Here is a 16,340-nt window from a genome sequence, read left to right on the forward strand (position 1 = left end):
ATTGCATTCCACAGACACAATTAATTTGAATTTCTAAGGACAAGAATCCTTTTCATTATTACCAGTTTTCTATAACTCACAGATTTGTAAAATAGCTCAAAGACCATGGAAAGTACAAATAATCCAGAAAGGATTGTAGACAGTCACCCAGGAACTTTTTGGCCCATTTGAAATATTTCATTTTTCTATATTCTTTTCAATGCATATGAGAGTTTGTTTTAATGTGCAGGCATTTTTAGTTTCTCCTGTTGGATATTATTAGAAAAAGAGGGAAACTTTGGGACTGTGATATATGAAGTGGTAAAGTAGATGGTAGAAGAGGAGGAGAGACTTTTCCAGTGGAGCTCTGGGAAATGAAGGGAAGATAAAAAGAAGGGAGCCTAGTTTTTGGAACTCTACCAGTTGACATCTGAGGAGTCTGGGCGTTGGAAGAACTGAGAGAGAGGGTAAAAGAAAATTCTTCACTCACAACACTTCTGACAACAAACGTATAGTTTCTCCCTCACATTAAGCAATTCTGAGGCTAACTACCTGGAGTTAGTGCAGACCCCACAGGTTGAGGGCTCAGTCCCACAAACTGCTCCCGCTAATCATAAGGCCCAGGTGGCCACCTGTACTTCTGACCAACTAGCTACAAATTGGGGTTCCCACAATCTTCTCCTCAGGTTTTATAATTTCCTGTAATAGCTCACAGAACTCAGAGAAACACTTATTTAAATTACCAGTTTACTATAAAGGATATATTAAAGGGTATAGATGAATAGCTAGGTAAAAGAGGTACACAGGGCGAGATCCAGGTGTGTCCTGAATACAGGAGCTTCTGTTGCTGTAAAATTGGGGTGCTCCATCCTCCAGACCCAAAGATGCATTTACCAACCTTGAAACTCTACAAACCCCTATCTTAGGGATGTTTGTGGAGGCCTTATCACATAGGCATAGTAGATTATTAACTCAATGTCTGGCTCCTTCCCCTGGAGCTTGAGTGGTAGGTCTAAAAGTTCCAACCCTCTAATCATGCCTTAGTCTTTCTGGGACCAGCCCCCATCCTGATGCCATCTAGGATCCTCCAGCCACCAGTCACCTCATTAGCATACAAAAGACAGTCATCACTTGGGGGATGCTAAGGGTCTTAGCTCTTGTGTCAGGAACAGGGGTCAAAGACCAAATATTAGAAGAAAAAATGTTTCTAGCACTCAGGAAATTACAAAGATTTTAGGAGCTCTGTGTCAGGAACCTGGGCAGAAGCTGAATATATAGTTCTTATGATGTCACAGATGAGAAGACTTAGCAGTTATGTAATCACAGAATTAAAAAGACAGGATACACTAGTTGGGAGTACCTCCTATCTGTAGTACAGAGAAGGGGGTTATAAATAGCTCACTAGAAATGTAAATTAAGTGTAATCATAAATATAAATTAAAAGTAACTTATGTTGTTGTTATCTGTTACTATAGACGTAACAAAGATGCTACTCAGCACCCATTTATGATAAAACTCTCAGCAAAGTGGGAATACAGGGATCGTGCTGTTACCAAAACCAGGCAGTGGGAGTCCCACCACTTGCTGCCGAACAGGCAAAACTCTGGAGACAGAGTTCGGTGGAAAGGAAAAGGAATCTTTTATTTAATGACCATACTATTTGAAATAAAGGCAAGTTTGTGATTCAAAAAGCCTATTCTTCCTAAAATATCCAAATAAGATTACCCTGTCATTCTCTGCCAGGCCAGACCAGTTGTAGGCTGCACCCAGAATTCCTTTCCCCATTTAAAAGTACTGTCCTTGGGAAAATGCAGGTGGCTACAGCATGCTACTTGTCACATGGTCTGCCCCAGGCATCCTTTGGAGTCTGTGTACACTGGCTGAAGTCCCACTTGTGGCATGCTGCTCCTTCCTTGGCTTCTGCCCACCAGTCCAGCACTTGCTCCCTGTCTCTTCAGTGTCAGCTTACCAGTTCAGCTGTGCTCCTGGTCAGGCAGGTCTGCACAGCTCTCACTCCAGTCACCAGTGCTGCTGCAGCTTCCCATGTGTGGGAAGGGTGTGAGGCTTACTGCGCCACCATATGGCTTCTAGGGTCCACCCACCCCAGCCTCCTTCCCTTGCACCCCACCTGCCCAGCGCCTGCTGTGCTTCTAGCCAGGCAGGCTATGGAGCACTTGGGGAGGGGTGCTGGGAATGCTTCAGGACCATGTGGTCTGCAAGAATCACTGGCCTGGGAATCAAGCCCCTCGCGGCCAGCCAGACCAGCAAGGTGAAAGGAAAGCAAAGAGTTCTTGTTTCCATACTCTCTGCTCTTTTAAAGATGTCCCCCAGAATACCCTGTGTGGTAGTAGCAGATAGGAGGGTATGTCCCTCTGTCCAATCACCTCCCTAGCCCGACATGCACCCTATACACTTCTTCCTGCTGAATCATGATGTGTTGCTCTGGTTGACAGGACAACACATGCTCCTTGGCATAGCCACCCTGTAGCTGCTGCTCATGCACAGTCCTCCATGCTTCCCAACCCTTTCCCCATTTCCAGGAGGGGGTCCCCCTGCTATAATACCTTAACTTAGTAAAGACTACATATGGAAAACCTACAGCCAGCATCATACTCAATGAGCAAAAACTAAACGCATTTCCTTTAAGATCAGGAACAAGACAGTGGTGTCTGCTTTCACCAATCTTATTCAACATGGTACTGAAATCCTAGCCACAGTGGTCAGTCATGAAGAAGAAATAAAAGGCATCCAAACTGTTACTATTAATTTAAGATACATAAAATACTGTTGATATTTACCCTAAATGAACATTTTCGAAGAACTTCACGGGTTTTCTGACTACGGTACCCCTAGCATTGTTTTTCGTTGTTTAAGTCCCTGAACTCCAAACCTTGCTACTGTAATGATTCTCAGGAACCAACGTGCCACAGTTAATATTCTGTACTTCATTAACATATCGCTTTCCTGTGAGACTCTGTGATTTACTATGTGCCTCACGGTATCTGAAGGAGGTAGGTATTACTTTCTATTTTTATAGCCAAGGACACTGAAGACTGTCTAGTAAATTCTCCAAGCAACACCTTAGTTTTGTATGCAACTTCTTGCTAAGAAGTTGATAGTGTTTTAGTAGTATGTTGAGTGCTTGATGCAGCCTTCAGGTAATTTCTTTTGACGCTTATATGTTTGCATTGAGCTGTGCAGCCCAACTAGATGTATCCTTTTAGATATTGTTTGAATTACTTTCCTTGCAGTGCTTCATAGACTTTTCCTGCAGTAACTAGATATTCAGCAAGACCAGTATTTTGGAGGATTACTGAGCTTTTCTCCAGGTCAACATTGTCCTATAGAAACATAATGTGAGCCACACATTTAATGTTAAATTTTCACATAACCACATTAAGAAGTTGTTTTAAGTGGACTAATTTTAATGATATACACTTAACCCAATATATAAAAATATCAACTTTTTAACATGTAATTAATATGAAAAATTGATGAGATATTTTGCTCTCTCTTTTTTGTACTAAGCCTTCACAGACTGATGTGTAATTTATGCTTATGGCACACTTCAGTTTGTACTAGCCATGTTTTAAATACTCAGTAGCCACAGATCCAGACCAGGTGTGTCTCACTCTGTTTTCCTGTTTCCATTCTCATCAGTTTGTGACTTTAGCTTTGCCCACTCTTTCATAGACTGTACTCTTTTTCCCTCTGCTGTTTCCAACTCAGCATGCACTTATTGTGGCTTATTCTTGGACTCCCCTTGAATTTTTGTCTAAGCCTACAATCTTCAATATTTTTCATCTCATGGCACACATAAACTAATTATTAAAATTCTGTGGCACACCAAAAAATAGATATTTTGCTGATCTGACAAAAATAGGTAACATTTTGATACCTATAATTTTTGCTCCAAAGTGACTTTTTAAAAAAGCAGGTACCTATACTTGTATAAAAGGATTTTTGGCACCAAGAATTAACCAATCAGATTCAATCTTGTGATGAGATGTGACCAACAGAATGTCACTCTATTAAGACATATATGTTTATGGTTCAAGACACGGCATTCACTCTAGATGGCTATTGTTACGTTGGCTATTGTCATTTAAAAAAATTAATCTTCATTGTATTTTTTCCCACTACCATTTAGTCCCCTTATGGCTATTGTCATTTTTTTGTTTGACAATCTAAGGGAAAAGAGGTCAGTGCCCCTGACTAAATAGTTAGGTATTGCAAGTTTTAAAAACTTCTTGCAGCACCGTGGTTAAAAATCACTGGTCCAAGCTATTTTCTGTTCTAAACCAATTGCTATTTGTCAGTAAAGGGCTGGTGTCCTGGAAGGGGACCATCAAGGAGACTGTTGTCTGAGGAACAGGCCTGTCTGTAATGTTTCCATCTCTCCTGTTTAAGTGGAGGCCATTGAAAGGAAGGTAGATTATTCCATTTTGCATATTGTGACCATTGACATTTAACTTGAATTTTAGAAATGAGTGGGACAGAGATAGTATGAGAATGAATGTTATCCTTATTATATTGGCATGTAAAACATCTGTTGTAAATGATTGCTTTATATTTATAAAATACGCTTTGAAAAATGGATTGAATTTTACGAGACAAAGCCATCTCCATTGCCGTGTGGCTAAGATCAGTTACTTTCTGCCAAATTAACCACTTAATCATATTGTGTGTGTCTATAAACACACATGTGAATCTAGTAAAAGTAAATCAAAGGAACTTTTAAAATACTTGTTTCCACCCTGGCTGGTGTGGCTCAACAGATTAGATGTTAGCCTGCAATACAAAGGGTTGCTGGATTCGATTCCCAGTCAGGGCACATGCCTGGGTTATGGGCCAGGTCCTCAGTGGTGGGGAGGGGGGAAGCTGTGAGAGGCAACCACACATTAATGTTTCTCATCCTCTCTTTCTCCCACCCTTCACCTTTGTCAAAATAAATAAAACACATTATTAAAATATTTCTTTTCAACCAATAATTGCAGGAAAATCTGGACAGTTGACAAATATCACAGTACACTTATTTAAAATTATAAAAATTTAAAACTTACAGTGTGTTGATATGCATTGGTATATTTATTTTTTTCTAGAAGCTGAAAAGAAGATATTCATTATTTACTTGAAGCCTATTAATATCAGAAACCAAGAAGTGAGGAAAATAGAAATCCATTTTGACTTGCAATTCAGCATATCACAAGCTTCCATTAAGGCTTTAGGAGAAGACAAACAGGTGGCAGGTTTAATTCTCTTTAATTATTTTACTGTGTTAGCATGTTTTCATGTCTCTTAAATTTCCATGTTGGGTTTTTTAATTGAAATATAATTGACATATAATATGTCACATAACAATGTTTCAGTCAGTGATAGACTTGATAGATGAGGGTGGTTCTACAATATTATCACGGAGCTGAAAAAATTCCTATCACCTAGAGACATTGTGCCTTCATAACATCATTGTCATAGTGCCATGCGTTACATAGGTGTTTGTGGTGATACTGGTGGAAACAAGCCTGCTGCACAGCTGGTTATAAAGAAGTATAACACATAATACTTGATAATGATAAGCAACAATATTACTGATTTATATATTTACTACACTATATTTTTGTTTCTTTAGAATACTCTTTCTCCGTAGTAAAAAAACCTTTGCTGTAGAACAGTATGCTATTCTACACCAAACAGTATGGCAGCAGCCTCATACATCTGGTGTTTACTGTGTCTTTTGATTGCATCACTTTAGGTTGTGTTTGTTTTAATCTTGTGTTGTTTTCTACATTAACATGCTGTACAGGATAGTGGCCTAAGATCAGTAGACTCTACCATATAGTATAGGTGTGTAGTAGGCCACACCATCTAGGTCTGTGTAAGTGTACTCGATGTTCACACAGTGATGACATCACCTAATGATGCATTTCTCAGAACGGAGCAAGTGGTGCATGACTGTATCAGTTTCAGGTGTACAGCATAGTGATTCAGTATTTGTGTATATAGCAAAATGATCACCACAATAAGTCTAGTCAGCCATTGCCATCATTAAAGATTTTTTCTTGTGATGAGACTTTTAATTTACTACCAGCAATTTTAAAATATGCAATTTCTAATTCTCCCTTTAGGTCTTTTAATATTTGCTTTATATAGGTAGGCGTTCCTATGTTAGGTGCATAAACATGTATAAATATTGTGTTATGCTGATAGGCTTGACCCCTTTATCACTAACTAATAACCTTCTTTGTTTCTTATTATAACCTTTGTTTTAAAGTCTACTTTGTCTGATATAAGTAGAGCTACTCAAGCTTTCTTTTGCTTTCCATTTGCTTGGAATATCTTTTCCATCCCTTCTCTTTCAGTGTATGTGTGTCCTTACATCTGAGGTGAGTTTCTTGAAGGCAGTATATAGATGAGTCTTTAAAAAAACATCTATTCAGTGACTACGTCTTTTCATTGGAAAATTGAATTTATTTACATTTAAAGTTATTGATATGTACATGCTGATTGCCATTTTGTTAATTGTTTTGTGGCTGTTTTGTATGTCCTCTGTTCCTTTCTTCCCTTGTATTTCTGTGTGATTTGATGATTTTCTGTAGTGGTATGCTCAGATTCCTTTTTTAAAAATCTTTTTTTGTGTCTAATATAGTTTTTTGCTTTGTTACAATGAGGCTTATATAAAACAACTTGTGACAGTCTATTTTCAAGTTGATAGCAATTTAAGATGAACTACATTCAGCTGCTCTACATTTTTACTCTTCCTCCCATGTTTTATATTTTGATGTTAAAATTAAATATTTTTTTCTTTTTTTAAATTTTAATTTCTTATTTTTATTGAATTACAGTTGTGTGCCTTTTCTCCCCATGCCTCCACCCCACCCCAGCTGAACCCCCCTCCCTCCCACCCCTCCACCCTTGACTTTGTCCATGTGTCCTTTATAGTAGTTCCTGTAATCCCCTCTCCTCACTGTCCCTTCCCCACTCCCCCCTGACCATTGTTAGATTGTTCTTAACTTCAATGTCTCTGGTTATATTTTGTTTCCTTTTTTCTTCTATTTATTATGTTCCAGTTAAAGGTGAGATCATATGGTATTTGTCCCTCACCACCTGGCTTATTTCACTTAGCATAATGCTCTCCAGTTCCATCCATATTGTTGCAAAGGGTATAAGCTCCTTCTTTCTCTCTGCTGCATAGAATTCCATTGTGTAAATATACCATAGTTTTTGGATCCACTCGTTTGCTGATGGGCACTTAGGTTGCTTCCAGTACTTGGCTATTGTAAATTGTGCTGCTATGAACATTGGGGTGCACAGGTTCTTTTGGATGGGTGTTTCAGGGTTCTTAGGGTATAATCCCAGCAGTGGAATTGCTGGGTCAAAGGGCAGTTCCACTTTTAGTTTTCTGAGGAAATTCCATACTGTTTTCCACAGTGGCCTCACCAGTCTGCATTCCCACCAACAGTGCACTAGGGTTCCCTTTTCTCCGCATCCTCTCCAACATTTGTTTGTGGATCTGTTTATGTTGGCCACTCTAACCGGTGTGAGATGATACCTCATTGTAGTTTTCATTTGCATCTCTCTGATGACTAGTGATGCTGAGCATCTTTTCATATGTCTCTTGGCCCCCTGTATGTCTTCCTTGGAGAAGTGTCTGTTCAAGTCCTTTGCCCATTTTTTAATTGGGTTGTTTGTCTTCCTGGAGTGGAGTCGTGTGAGTTCTTTATATATTTTGGAGATCAGGCCCTTGTCTGAGGTATCATTGGCAAATATGTTTTCCCATACTGTTGGTTCTCTTTTCATTTTCATGTTGTTTTCTTTAGCCATGCAGGAGCTTTTTATTTTGATGAGGTCCCATTTGTTTATTCTCTCCTTTATGTCCCTTGCTTTAGGGGACGTGTCTGTGAGGATGTTGCTGCATGGAATGTCTGAGATTTTCCTGCTAATGTTTTCCTCTAGGACTTTTATGGTGTTATGACTTATATTGAAGTCTTTTATCCATCTTGAGTTTATTTTTGTGTATGACGTAAGTTGATGATCGAGTTTCATTTTTTTTGCACGTAGCTGTCCAGATCTCCCAACACCATCTGTTGAAGAGGCTGTTTTTGCTCCATTCTATGCTTCTGCCTCCTTTGTCGAATATTAATTGACCATATAGACTTGAGTTTATTTCTGGGCTCTCTGTTCTGTTCCATTGGTCTATGTGCCTGTTTTTATGCCAGTACCAGGCTGTTTTGATTACAGTGGCCTTGTAACACAGTTTGATGTCAGGTATTGTGATCCCTCCTGCTTTGTTCTTCTTTCTCAAAATTGCTGCAGCTATTCGGGGTCATTTATGGTTCCATATAAATTTCTGAAATGTTTGTTCTCTATCTGTGAAATATGTCATTGGTACTCTAATAGGGATTGCATTGAATCTATAAATGGCTTTGGATACTATGGCCATTTTGGTAATGTTAATTCTTCCAATCCATGAGCATGGTACATGTTTCCATTTGTTTCTGTCTTCCTTAATTTCTTCCTTCAGTGTTGTGTAGATTACTGAGTACAGGTCTTTTTACCTCCTTGGTTAGGTTTATTCCTAGGTACTTTATGTTTCTTGTTGCTATATCAAATGGGATTTTTTTTTCCTGATTTCTGTTTCTGCACTTTCGTTGTTGGTATACAGGAATGCCTTTGATTTCTGAGTATTGACTTTGTATCCAGCTGTTTTGCCAAATTCATTTATTAGGTCGAGTAGTTTTTTGGTGGAGTCTATAGGATTTTCCATGTACACTATCATGTCGTCTACAAACAGTGACAGTTTCATTTCCTCCTTTCCAATTTGGATTCCTTTTATTTCTTTTTCTTTTCTGATTGCTGTGGCTAGGACTTCCAATACTATGTTGAATAGGAGTGGTGAGAGAGGGCATCCTTGTCTTGTTCCTGATCTTAGTGGGAAAGCTCTAAGTTTCTGTCCATTGAGTATGATGTTGGCTGTAGGTCTCTCAAAAATGGCCTTTATTATGTTGAGGAATGCTCCCTCTATTTCCACTTTGCTGAGTGTTTTTATCATAAATGGATGCTGTATCTTATCAAATGCTTTTCCCGCATCTATTGATATGATCATGTGATTTTTGTCTTTGCTGTTGTTGATGTGATGTATTATGTTTATTGATTTGCGAATATTGTGCCATCCTTGCATCCCTGGGATGAGTCCCACATGGTCATGGTGTATGATCTTGTTAATGTATTGCTGGATGTGGTTTGCTAATATTTTGTTGAGAAATTTAATGTCTATGTTCATCAGCGATATAGGCCTGAAGTTTTCTTTCTTCGTTGTGTCTTTATCTGGTTTTGGGATTAGGATGATGCTGGCTTCATAAAAAGAGTTTAGGAGTCTTCCATCAGTTTGGATTTTTTCGAATACTCTGTGAGGGATAGGGGTTAGCTCTTCCTTAAATGCTTTGTAGAATTCTCCTGTGAAACCATCTAGTCCAGGGCTTTTGTGTGTTGGGAGTCTTTTGATGACTGCTTCAATTTTGCTTGATGTTATTGTTCTGTTCAGGTTTTCTGCTTCTTCTTCAGTCAGTTTTGGAAGATTATATTTTTCTAGAAATGTGTCCATTTCACCTAGGTTTTCAAATTTCTTGGCATACAGTTCTTCGTAGTAATTTCTTACAATCCTTTGTATTTCTGTGGTATCGGTTGTAATCTCTCCTCTTTCATTTCTAATTGTGTTTATTTGGATCCTCTCTCTTTTTTTCTTGATGAGCCTACATAAAGGATTGTTGATTTTGTTTATCTTTTCAAAGAACCAGCTCCTGGATTCATTGATCCTTAGAATTGTGCTTTTAGTCTCTATGTGATTTAACTCTGCTCTGATCTTGGTTATTTCCTTCCTTCTGCTTGCTCTGGGCTGTCTTTGTTGTTGTTCCTCAAGTTCTTGTAGGTGTAGGGTTAGGTTGTTTGTTTGAAATGTTTCTGTCTTTTTAAGGTAGGCCTGTATTTCTATGAACTTCCCTCTCAGGACTGCCTTTGCTGTGTCTCATAGGATTTGGGTTGTTGTGAGTTCATTTTCATTTGTTTCCAGAAAGTTTTTGATTTCTTCCCTAATCTCGTTCTTGACCCATTCATTGTTTAATAGCATGCTATTCAGTCTCCATGATTTTGAGTGTTTTGGGTTTTTTCTTTGGGGTTGGTTTCTAGTTTCAGTGCCTTGTGGTCAGAGAAAATGCTTGATATGATTTCAATTTTCTTGAAGTTGTTGAGGCTTGCTTTGTGTCCTATCATGTGGTGTATCTTTGAAAAAGTTCCATGTACACTTGAAAAGAATGTGTATTTTGCTTCTTTGGGTTGAAAAGCTCTCTATATATCAGTTAAGTCCATTTCATCTAGGGTATTGTTAAGTGACACAATATCCTTCTTGATATTTTGTTTGGAAGACCTGTCCATTTTTGACAGTGGGGTGTTAAAGTCCACTACTATAATTGTGTTGCTGTCAATATCTTTCTTGAAGTCCTCCAAGATTTTCTTTATGCATTTGGGTGCTCCTATGTTGAGTGCATACATATTTACAATGTTTATGTCTTCCTGGTGGATTCTTCCTTTGAGTATTATGAAGTGACCTTCTGGGTCTCTCTTTATGGCCCTTCTTTGGAAGTCTATTTTGTCTGATATGAGTATTGCTACCCCTGTTTTTTTTTCCTGTCCGTTTGCTTGGAAAATTTGTTTCTAGGCTTTCAGTTTCAGTCTGTGTAGGTCTTTTGTCCTGAGATGGGTCTCTTGTAGGCAGCATATGTGTGGGTCATGTTTTCTTATCCATTCAGCTATTCTATGTCTTTCTATTGGAGCATTTAATCCATTTACATTGAAGGTTATTATCGATAGGTAGTTATTCATTGCCATTTTTCCTACCTGTGTTCCTCTCTCTTTCTCTTTTCCTTCCTTTCCTTAAAGCAGTCCCTTTAACATCTCTTGCAGAGCTGGTTTGGTGGAAGTGTATTCTTTTAGACTTCTTTTGTCTGGGAAACTCTTTATTTGGCTTTCTATCTTGATTGAGAGCCTTGCTGGGTAAAGTAATTTTGGTTGCAGGCCTCTGGTTCTCATTACTTGGAATATTTTTTGCCATTCTCTTCTGGCTTGGAGCGTTTCCATTGAGAAGTCAGTTGCTAACCTTATTGGGGCTCCCTTGTATGTTACTTCCTGTTTCTCCCTTGCTGCCTTTAAGATACTCTCTTTGTCTTGGAATTTTGCTATTTTAATTATGATATGTCTTGCAGTGGGCCTCTTTGGGTTCCTCTTGTTTGGGACTCTCTGTGTTTCCTGGATTTGGGTGACTTTTTCTCTCATCAGATTAGGGAAATTTTGCATCATTACTTTTTCAAACAGGTTTTCTATCCTTTGCTCTTCTTCTTCTCCTTCTGGTATGCCTATTATACGGATATTGTTGTGTTTCATGTTGCCCTGCATTTCCCTTAATCCGTCTTCATTCTTTCTGAGCCTCTTTTCCTTTTCTTGCTCTTTCTGGGTGTTTTTTTCTACTTTGTCTTCCAGCTCACTGATCTGATCCTCTGCTTCATCAAGTCTGCTTTTCATTCCTTCTACTGTGTTCTTCAATTCAGAAATTGTATTCTTCATTTCCTCTTGGCCCTTGTTGATAGTTTCTATTTCCTTTTTCATGTTGATATAGTTTGCAGTGAGTTCATTGTAGTTTCCCTATAGTTTCTGGTAGTTCTCTGTGAGCTCAGTGAGCTTCTTGATAACCATTGCTTTGAACTCAGTATCTGATAGTTGACTTGCCTCTTTTTCAGTTAGCATTCTTTCTGAGGCTTCCTCCTTTCTTTTCATTTGGGGATTGTTTCTTTGTTTTCCCATTGTTTGTGATACTCTTCTTGTTAGCCTCTGCTTCTTAAATTGATCTATTCTGACTCCCTGGGTTTATGGTATGAACTTCTGTGGTAGAATGCCAGTGGGATTCAGTGGTGCCGTCTCCTTAATCTCCTGTGCTCACTGGTCTTGAGCTGACGTTATGGGTGTAACACAGTCTAACTCTGGTCTTTTCAGCACTCCAGGTTTTCTTGTCTCACCTGTGGGAAAAAGAGAAAGGGGACCAAAAAAAAAAAAAAAAAAAAAAAAAGGAGAAGGGAAGGAGGGAAAAAGGGAATAGAAAAGGAAAGGAAGGAAGTTAGAAGGAATAAAGAAAGATTGGAGGCAAGATACGAAGGAATTTTAACAAAAATTAAAAGAAAACAATAAATATAAGAAGGCAGGAAGAAGCAATAAAAAAAGTAAAGGATGGAAGGAAGAAGGAATAAAAAAAGAAAGAAGGACAGAAAGGAAGAAGGAATTCAGGGGAAAGGAGGGAAAAAAAAAAGAGTCTTCTGCTGGCTTTAAACCGGTCAGGTTAGGTCTGCTGGTCTTCCTGTGGTCAGTCTTTCAATGTTCTCTATCTTTGGTCTCCGATCTTCATATATGCTGGAATACTGTTGGCTGTTCGCTCTGTTCCTCAGATCAGCTAGGTGTTTCACTGGTGCTGAGGGGAAGTGGACACCGCTCCCGCCTAACTCGCCGCCATCTTCCCCCCTAGAATGTTTTCATTGTGTTGGAAAACAGTATGTTGTGGCCTTTTTCCCCATTCCTCTTCCTCTTCTCTTGTGTCCCCTGCCCTCCCAGCCCCGATCTCTGGGGGCTCCTTGGACTAATGCGCTTTTAATGCAGCACTGTTTATAGGACTGAAATGAGAGCCTGTCTGCTTATTTTATGTGGAGGTTTACAGCTCTACCTTTTAAAAATCCTACCTCCCTCACTCTCAAAATATTTTTTCTTGTGTATTCCTTAACAAAGTATTGTAGTTATAGTTACCTTTATTCTTTTATCTTTTTTAACTTTTATATAAGCTTTATAAGTAATTATAACATTACATTATTTACATTAGATTTTTCTGAATTTTACTATATATCTACCTTTATCAGTGAAATTTATAGTTTTATATATTTTCCTGTTAATACTAAGCACCCTTTCATTTAAGCTTAGAGAGACCATTTAACATTTCTTGTAAAGATTGTTTAGTAATGATGAACTCCTTTAGCTTTTGCTTTTCTGGAATAATTTATCTCCAAATTTGTCAGGTAGGGTATTGTTGGTTGGAAGTTTTTTTTCTTTTAACATTTTTAATATATTGTGCCACATACCCTTGGCCTGCAATTTTTTTTTCAAATTTTCAGTTGAGAAAACTGATAGTCTTAGATGGGTTCCTTTATATGTAACAAGTTGTTTTTCTCTTGCTGCTTTTAAGATTCTTTTTTTGTCTTTAACTTTTGACACTTTAAGTATAATGTATCATGGTGTGGGTCTTTTGGGTTTCTTTTTCTTTTTTTTCTTTTGAATCTCTTTGGGTTTCCTGGATCTGGATTTCTATTTCCTACTCCATGTTAAGAGAAGTTTTGTGCCATTATTTCTTCAAATAAATTTTCTGTCCCTTTCTCTCTTTCTCCTCCTTCTGACCCCTACAGTGAATGTTTGTCCATTTGATGTTGTCTCATAAACCCCTTATACTATCCTCACCTTTTTCATTGTTTTTTTTCTTTTTGCTGTTCTGATTGGGTGAGTTCTACTGTCTTCAGGTTCAGTGACCCTTTCTTTTGTTTCATCTACCCTGCTGGTGAACATCTTTAGTGTGTTTTTCAGTTTAGTTACTGTATTCTTAAGGTCTGTGACTTCTGTTTGGTATTTTCTTATATTTTCAGTGTTTTTTATGAATTTCTCACTGAGTTCATCCATTATTCTACCAAGTTTGGTGAGCATTTGTGACCATTATTTTGAACTCTTTATCAGGTAAATCACTTATATCCTTTTCATTTAGGTCTTCTTCTGAGGCTTATTTTGTTTATTTGGAACATATCCTGTGTTCCTGCATTCTATTTTACTCTCTGTGTTACTTTCTATTCATTAGATAAAATAGCCACCCCTCCCAATCTGCAGGAGTGGCCTCATAAAGAGATAAGCCTTGTTTCTCAACCCTGCCCTAGCTCTTCATTTTCTCTCAATCCTGTGATATGTCTTTCAATCCTGAGAAAGTCCAAGCAGCCTCTTTCATTTTTAGTGGCTCCTAGTATTTGAAGTTGTGCCAAGAGCTGTCAGTATCCCAAAGGGAAAGATCTCAGTCAACACCTAGATTCAGGCTGATTGGAAAACACACCATCAGCCAGCAGCTTTTAAAGTATGAAGATATTTACAGTCCTGTGGGACTGTGATTGTGAGTGCAAGCCCCACTGTCCACAAGAACCAGGTGATCTAGAGGTGTCCCCTGGGTGGCAGCCACAAAAATTGGGGTGCCAAGTGACAGGACAAGTCCTTTCTGGCAGATACTAGTGAGCTGTAGTGAGGCAGAGATAGAAAAGGCAAAGGTGGCATCCACTGGCCTCTTTTTTGGAGAGTACCTCAGTAGCCTCTATACATGTGCTCAACCAGAAATCTGCCCCTCTCGCCAGATCTTCAGGAAAGCAAATAGGCCTTTTTCAAAGAAAGACTGGGGGTGTGTTTTAGTCTGCTGTGTGTGCTGTGCTCTGGGGGTGATAGCCAGACAAGAACTCTCTCTCCAGCTGTTACAGTCCTATGGGACACAGAAATGCAAGCCCTGATGACCATCATAACCAGGCAATCCAGGGGCATACCCTGGGTTGCAGCCACCAAAACTGGGGCACCAGATGTAGAAATGGGCATCAGGTATGTGTACAAGCTGCTGTCTGGGAGATCTTGGTACTCTGATGCATGGCAGAGGGAGAGTATGAAGATAACACCTGCCCTCCATGGCCCCTGGAGAGGTTCACAGTCAGCCCTAAGTTGTGTGTTTAATTAGAAACCTGCCTCTCAGGCAGCAGCTATGACGATAAGTGAATAGGCCTTTCTTGCATAAAGACTGGACATCTCAATCTTTTGTGTGTCCTGAGGGTGGCAGCTGGTTAAGAACAGCCTTCATTGGTTGCAGTCCTGAGTTTGAGGCCTGCTGGTGACAAGAGCCAGGCAATTTAGAGGTATCCCATGGGTTGCAGCTTTAAAAATCAGGGCACTAGTTGAGGGTACAAGCTCCTGTCCAGAGACATTTGCAAGCTAGAGCAAGACAAGGTAGAGTATAAAGATGGTGCTTTCTGGCCTCTGTCCTTAGATGCCTGCCACTCAGACTGAAGTTTTAAGATAAGCAAAACAACTTCTTTTCAGTTGGTTGCCTCCATTCTGGGCCTTGGGGAAGGTGAGTGAGCCCTTTAAGAACTGTTTTTTGGTTTGTTATAGCTTTGTAGGTCTCATGGACTCAAGTCCCAATGACTTTCAAAGCTAGATAGTTGGGGGGTTTGTATCTCAGGTGCAAATCTTGAAAGTCGGAGTACCAGATGTGGGGGTTCATACCCTTTACTCCTCATTGAGAAATGTGCAGCTTGAGTTCCTCCCTGATTGTGAGTTACCATGCTAGTGATAGGGTTTATGGTGAGATTTTGTCGTAACATTTCCTGCCTTCTTCTCTGTAGCTTTTTTCTAGTTCACCTGATCTGTAGGAAACATTTAGCTACATTTGGTGGGGGGTTTTCCAGAGGAAATTGTACTATATGTAGCTGAAGATCAGTGTGCCTGTGGGAGGGGGTGAGTTTAGGATCTTCCTATGTTGCCATCGTGAGCCAGAACTCCTTGTTGGGTGTTGATGTGAACATTTGATTAAGCAGAAAGATTGATCTCTTTCATATCATGTAATAAGAGCTGAGAGTTCTGAGTTTTAATTCAAGTTTTTTTTCATGTATCGTCCTAACTATGTAGGACACAAGGCCTCTTTGTGCCCCAAAATGCTTCATTTTATTTATTTTGAATAGTTGAAAAATTTTCTAGGATATTATCATCTTCTTACCATATTATTCCAGAAGTCCTGAGGATACCTGCTGTGGACTTGTTGGCTCTTCCTTATTTCTCAGCTCCTTGAGGATGAGGGGAATCACTAGGAATACGGTCTTTTTGGGAATTTTGAATAGTTCTATCTATCGGTCTTTTCTTGTGGAAATGATCTGAGCCTTATATAGGCTGCTATGGTTTCACTAAGTATAATATTTCCTATTTATATACAACAGCAAGGAAACTTTATCATGGACAGTAGGCACAGCAAAGAAATTTGTGACAAGAAAACACAAAACACTATGGTAAGGTCAATAGGGGTGGAATTAAGATATTAGAGACCTGAGGGAGCATGCTTTTGACTATTATCCTTTTGGCTTTAGTTGTATAGAAAATCATTTTATGCACGCTAAAGTGCATTATAAATATAATTTCCAAAGACTTACCCATGAGAAGACCATTTCATGAAGATGAGGAATAGAAGTAGAATCAATCAATTAATGAAAATACCT

General features: G+C 38.9%; 1 protein-coding gene across 1 annotated transcript in view; it reads left to right on the plus strand.

Annotated features, from left to right (window-relative positions):
* Positions 1-16,340, plus strand: part of SYCP2L (synaptonemal complex protein 2 like) — a 77,929-nt gene that overhangs the window by 25,455 nt on the left and 36,134 nt on the right. Inside the window, exon 14 of the mRNA XM_045189165.2 lies at positions 5,082-5,221. Within this exon, the coding sequence (XP_045045100.2) occupies positions 5,082-5,221 (140 nt within the window). The remainder of the gene's footprint in view (positions 1-5,081; positions 5,222-16,340) is intronic.

Source organism: Desmodus rotundus, chromosome 3 (assembly GCF_022682495.2).
Source record: "Desmodus rotundus isolate HL8 chromosome 3, HLdesRot8A.1, whole genome shotgun sequence".
NCBI lineage: Eukaryota > Metazoa > Chordata > Mammalia > Chiroptera > Phyllostomidae > Desmodus > Desmodus rotundus.